Genomic DNA, 7,023 nt, shown 5'->3' on the forward strand with positions numbered 1-7,023 from the left:
ATATTTGTTATGGAGGGCAATGATTTTAGGATAGATTTGTTTTCATTAAAATAAGATAAGATAGATTTGTTATGGAGGGTAATGATTTTAAATTTCTATTATATTTTTTACTTTGGATATTTTGATTTACACTTACAATTTTATCATATTTTATGAGTTTTTATTATTTTATACGCGTATCCCTGAACGTATCGTATCCTGTATTTTGGAAAAAATGCGTGTCGACGTATGAGATACGTATCGTACCCGACACACGTATCAGTATCTGTGCTTCATAGTATATATCTATCATATCAAGGTACACAGCAAGAAACTAATGAAAGTTGTGTTGTAATAAATTAAGAATGTAAAATTTATATATTGTTAGTATAAAGATTTATATATATATATATATATATATATATATATATATATATAAAAGTCATTCATCACCTATTTGGATTATTTTTTTGAAAAATCACTGATAACTAAATATTAATAATAAATAATATAATAACAGTAAATAAAATTCATACATTATTAGTACATAGGAGAAGGTCGTGTACCAATAAGTTATTATTAATAAAAAATAATGAATCATGGTAGCGTTCCTTATAGCACTCGATCATAAGTATATGTCCTTTTCTCATGCATGTTAAAAAAATAACACAGCCACCACTATACAACTATATATAATGTTTTCCCAGTGAGTATGCGTGTTATATTTGTTTAAAAAGGAGAAAAAAATGTGTATACCGATAATGTAGAATTTTATATAATGTTAGTTCACCATTTATTCTTAACTAATATTGATTCTTCAAAAAAGTAATATAAATGAAAGATAAATTAATTATATATAAATTTTTATAATAATATTACATAAATATTACACCCTTAAAAATAGGAGAAGTAACAACTTGAAGCACTATACTAAGTTTATGTCTCATTTCTTTAACCAAGAAGGACTTACAAAGTTAAATAGATCTTACTATTCTCCATAACAACTTTTTCTTCTAATTAAGTAATGGTAAATTAGCTTCATGTTGATCTAGCTTCTGCTTCTTTCTCCAATCTAAAAGCTCATTAAATTTCAGTTGGTGGGCTACTCTGTTATTCCAACCATCATCAAACATGGGTACTTCTGATTCTCTGCCCATTTTCTTGGAGCTTCATTGAGAATTTTGTAATGTAACTTTTAGAAAATTATGTTAAAGCTGTAAGGTGAAGATGGTATCTCTGTTGGAGATCTTCAACAATGGGTTATAAGGGAGGACATCTGCTGTCCCACAGCTTTGTGTCACTCCATGTGCTAAGAGGTATGATTGACCAGAAAAGTATTTAATAATTACAATTTTAACTTAAATAATTTTTTTCAATCAATCAAAATTAATGGTACATGAAGTGATACAAAAAATGAGACAACAGATATATCCAAGTTATAAAGGAAATATATTTATTGTCCCACAAAATTAGTTATTGTGTGTTTTACTTGGTCACAAGTGTTTTATGACCAATCAGCAATCACTATAATAGAGTGACACTTTTTGCCATAGTCTCAATTGAAAAAAAAACATATTAATGAACTTGACAGCTCATATTTAACTCAAAATTTTAATGTATTATATCTATTTATTCATGGACTTATATTTTCTTTAACTAATTAATTTTTACTAAATATTATAAATTTTCATTTACATTTTTCCATTATAGAAAACAACAAAGTCCTTGTCCTTGAATTGAGATTCATTTCTTTTAGACTCTCCTTTAATGGCCAAGTTGCTAGATGTGACATTCATTTTTATTGTCTTTTCGTTATACAATTATCGCTTCCATTATCCATCTATTTGTCATATACTTATTTATTAATATTTTTTGTATTTATTTCTTTCCTTGTGTCTCTCATGGTCCATGGATTAATAATCATGTTTCAGTACAAGTAGGGTCTGGTAGGATACATGTATACAACCTAAGATCTTCAAAGCCGTAATTTCTTGGTCATTAAGCAACAATCTTATCCTTGTATCGAGATTTGATTCAACTAAAAAAATTGAGGAGCTTGTTTTTTTATTCCTGTGAGAATCCAATTCACATATATGTTATATCTTTGTTTCATTAACCCCTTTATGTTCCTAAGTCAAAGCCTTCAGTTTGTGGTGATTAGAGACTGTGTAATAAGTTCCGATTCCTGTGTGAGTAGCTTTGCAGATTTGGGTTTTGGAATCTTAGAAAGTGCTTAAGCAATTGTGGAAAGAATTAGTAGTGTTCATGGATTGGGATTTGGAAGAGTTTCCTTGGGATTCATCTAGGTTGGAGGTTGATAAGTGTGGCTTTGAATTGAAAGGGATTAATAAGAAGAAGAGTGAAGGTGATTCAGTTGATTTGAGTCTTGGTGGAGCTTCTAATTTGATGGAAAACCTGGCTCCAGATACACCTAAGGAACTGAAAGATTCAAAGACTGTGTTATCGAAGAAATCGCAGTCGAATAATGGATTGCAGAATTTGTTTTGCTTGGTTGATGGATGCAAGTCTAACCTCAGTGATTGCAGAGAGTATCATAAGCGTCATCGGGTCTGCGAAAAACACTCGAAAACCCCTGTTGTGTTGGTAAGGGGTAAAGAGCAGAGATTTTGCCAGCAATGCAGCAGGTAAGGATTTTGAACTTGATTATGTTGGTATAAACTTGTTCAATTCTTTGTTTTTTTCTTTAATTTTATGTGTTTGAGGTTGAGTTTGAGGTTGTTTTCGACATGGCGCGCCGTGCCGATTATTGTAGGTTTCATTCAGTTGGGGAGTTTGATGATGTCAAGAGGAGTTGCAGGAAACGTCTTGATGGTCATAATAGGCGCAGGAGGAAACCTCAGCCGTCGCCTTTTTTCATGGCTGCTGAGAAGTTCCTGTACAATTACAAAGGTTTGTGTGTGACATTCCAAGATAGTGAGATACTAAGATGATTTTTCTCTGTTAACTCAATTTTACGATTGTGAATATCGACATGAATCACAGAATCAGTCACAAGTTATGATTGAACTAATAAGAGAAAGTAGTCCCCTTAATCTGGAATTATAAAGAAACAATAAATCATAGCTTTAATTTTAAGCTGGTGACTGATATGAAGAACTGACAATAGAATTAGAACATGCTAGAACTTGTTTTATGTTTTATGATGAACTGAATTCTATGCTAAGATTAGAATTAGACTTCTTCAAGAACTTCATGGAGGAATATGGAAATTCATGTACAATTAGAAAGGTTTGTGTGGCATCCCATTTCAAGTTTTTATGATGAACTGAATTGTCCAAAATTACAATCGGTCATATAGCTATTTGGTTTAAATGTCATCATAAAGCAAGTGATTATTGTTAGAAACCTCTTAATAGATGATTAACAAATTCTTTAAGGATCTTAAATTTCATGATTCTTACCTAATGGAAATAAGAATATAGATTCATCATTCATACTTGGATCCATATTTTTTATCTTTCTTTGGTTACATTAAGATTTTAGTATGGTGATATTTCTCAACCAAATATCCAAATTCCTTAGTTCCTCAAGGGACTACATGTTTTTTCTCTCATATGGTGAGAAAGAAAACGTTTTTGTAATTTGGTGTATTCGGGGACTATAACCATTACTCATGTTTTAACAAATAGGATTCAAGATTAGATTACTTATTTTATAACTCTTAAACCAACAACTAATATAATTATATTAAAATATATGATGCCCAAATATTAATTATAAATTATAAATTTCTAACAATGTCTATCTTGACTTATACATGAAGAAATTTCATGGAGAAATATGAAAATTGTCAGACACAGATAGTTCCATGGAGTTCAATTGCTGGTTCAGTCTATGCTAATGATTTCTGCTAACATTTATATTTCTTGCCATTATTTTTTGTCTTCCATCAAGTGCCAAATTAACATAGACTTTGGCATTGACTTTCCTTTCCTCAATTTAGGACCAAGGATCCTGCAATTTGATAGTCCTCAGACATATTCCAACCCTATTATGAGAAATATGTGGCCTACCACAGCCAAAACTGAAACTGAAGCTGAATCTGGTTATGATCGTCGCCGACTTTTATATAGAGATGACAATCATAAGCAGGGGAATGAACTTTTTATTTGGCAAGAAAGTGGCCTTAAAGCAAACAATGGTAATGAAGTAATGCTTAGAACTCCAATCTACCAGCAAACTTATGGTGCCAATGCAGTACCAGCAAGTCGAAAAGGTAGCCGAAAACCGTATTCTGATAGCAAACTTGAATCTTTTGAATCAAGTTGTGCTCTCTATCTTCTGTCAACACTTCAAACACAAAGCTCAGAGTTGAGTTTGGTGCAATCTAGCATCACCTGCCCAATACAATCATCATCAGGATCTGTGAATTTGGATGCTATGGATGAGTACTCATGCACAGAAAGGGTGATGAATAAGCCTACTAGCCCAGTATTTGTACGTGACGCAGTCGAAGCCGATCTTCAATGCAATGGGATGCTGCAAATTGGACATGATGAGTTGGTGAAAAATGAGGACTCAATGATGTTTCCTTCTTTCTGGGAGTAAGTAGCCAAGTTATGTATTTTCTTGGGAACTTAATGAAATTTTTGGCCTTTGTGTTGTCCAATAATAAAGTTAAACTTGTTGAAGCTTAAAATAAAGATCATTAGTTTTAGACAATGTAAGTTGTAATATTGTTGAAGCTAAGATGAATTTCTTGGTATTAACTATGATCTTTCAATTTTCTTTTTATCAAAAATCTATGTTATTGAACTGTTCAGAAGATTATTTTTCTTTTATGAAGGATTTGTAGTTTGATAGTAAATTTGTTTTTTATAACATTCCTACCTAATTGCATAGTACTTTGATTGCTATTGTTATTATTGAAGCTGTCAAAATAATTCTAAGGATTAAAGTGGAACATAAAATTTAGTGTATGAATTCAAAAGCATTTCTTCTCCCCTCTCCCTTAAGAGAAAGAAATAATGTTTGCCTATTTAAAAAAAATAATCCATAAACTAGAGATGGATGCTGATAGAAATGTTTTGGTCTATATCAACGTAATAATTATGAAGTTTAAAATCTATTCATAGAGTTTTTTAATTACATCTGTTAAATTTTGGTAAGAGAAATGAAAAAAAAGAAGGCTCGATGAATCAAGAAGTATATGAAAGAAAGCTTAAAAAAAAAGAATGAGAAACAAAGAGTGTCAAAACTGAATAAAATTTCTCATTATTGAATTGATTTTTCATTACAGAATTGAATGAATTACAAAGATTAGGGGAATACCCTTTATATACAACAATTACTACATAATTTTTTAACCAGGTAATCGATTAATTCTCTTGATTAATCAATTCTCGTACACAAAATTCACCTTAAAAGTTAAAACAATACCCCGTTAATCGATTAACTTTTACACAGTTAACTGATTAACTACATTGTTAATCATTAACTCTTACACAGTTAATCAATTAACTACAATGTTAACTTATTATTAACTCTTATACTATTAATCAATTAACTATAGTCTTAATTGATTAACTCTTACAGAATTTTACTTATTCTAATAACATCATCCACCATTGGTTTGTATTACTTTTGTTTGAGAGATAATGATGTTTAACAAATCAATGATGGATGATTGGAATGAGAGTCAATGATGATTAACAAATCAATAGGATAATCACTTACTTTTGTTTACTTGCCATGGTTACATAGTTAAGTGGCATGGTTACATAGTTTACTTCTTTATTCCCCCCTTTAATCTTCATCTATATATTTTTAGGATATTTTTATTTTTTTGTACTACCAATGGTATTTCGTCATGTTTTTGGGTAAGGAACTGATTCTTCCTTTCGGGGTTTATGGATGCTCCTCCAACAAGTGTCGTTCTCAGGAATCGAACATCCGACCTTGGAGATCCAATAGAGCCTTACACCACTAAATCAACACCTTGTTTATTTATAATATTCTTATTGAAATAAGAATATTATTCTCTTAGTTGTTAATATGGGGCTTAAAGACGGAAAGGAGTAAAGAGTAGTTATTTGGTATTATAAAATATAAAAGTATATAGTAGGTTATGAAATCGAATAAGAATAAGAATATGTAGTGAATAAAAAATATATTATTCTTAATTTATATGGATATGTAATATATTATAAAATAATGTGTGATATTTGAATAAAGATGTATAAAATGCACTTACTTTACTATGATTGTTTATGACATCTCATTAGATAGTTGTGATACATGTGATAAATAAAATAATTATGCAATTGTGACTGAAAGTAGTTTCATCAGCTTTTTGCTTTTCTGACAGAAGCCACTAGAAGGTGTAGGCAATCTTTTATATTGTAGGATGGGTGAAAGGTCCCAAATGGGAGTGATGTTAACTTTTTTTAGATAGAAAACAGAATTAAATTGCCATTGTGATAAGCCTTATCTTATCCCCTTGAGAAAAGGTGGGGAAAAAAAGTAGGGAGTGTAACATGGTGGTTTGAATTTGGACAATAGTTCCAAAGTTATATATGTCTCCTATGAATCTTCCCTATCTTATTTTCCTAAGTTACTCAATGTTTTTTACATCATTTGTGTTCCTACTTTTTCCTTATAGCTGTTGTAGAAAAGAAAATACATGCTAAGTAAATAGTTGATGAGAAAAAAATGTCCATAGGTTGAAAACAAATGTCAAACAAATGTCAAACAAAATTCTAATATACCATTAAAATAAATAAAAAATGAAAAGCAAATTGAAAGACATATAACAATAGTTTAAGACATAAATTCATGAATAACTAGCGGACAATTTTATCTGTGACTAACATGTATCCATGAATAATTAGTGGACATTTTTTTTACTGTGCATAGTTGCATAAATCTAAGTTTTATTATATTGCTAACAACTCTTAAAATTACGATACTTCTTTGTTAAATAGAGCCCATATACTATACATATATCCAATAAACAGATTTAATGATATTAATCCAATAATTTGAGTGAAAATAAAAATGATTTAGTTACATTAATAAATACAG

General features: G+C 30.1%; 1 protein-coding gene across 1 annotated transcript; it reads left to right on the top strand.

Annotated features, from left to right (window-relative positions):
* Positions 1–2,003: 2,003 nt before the first annotated feature.
* On the top strand, positions 2,004–4,760 carry LOC109337212 (squamosa promoter-binding-like protein 2). The gene is made up of 3 exons (XM_019574136.1): positions 2,004–2,624; positions 2,753–2,889; positions 3,944–4,760. Exons 1-3 carry the CDS (start codon positions 2,245–2,247, stop codon positions 4,546–4,548), a joined length of 1,122 nt encoding a protein of 373 aa, XP_019429681.1. The 5' UTR covers positions 2,004–2,244; the 3' UTR covers positions 4,549–4,760.
* Positions 4,761–7,023: the final 2,263 nt, after the last annotated feature.

This window comes from Lupinus angustifolius, unplaced genomic scaffold (genome assembly GCF_001865875.1).
Source record: "Lupinus angustifolius cultivar Tanjil unplaced genomic scaffold, LupAngTanjil_v1.0 Scaffold_2_272, whole genome shotgun sequence".
Taxonomy (NCBI): Eukaryota; Viridiplantae; Streptophyta; class Magnoliopsida; order Fabales; family Fabaceae; genus Lupinus; species Lupinus angustifolius.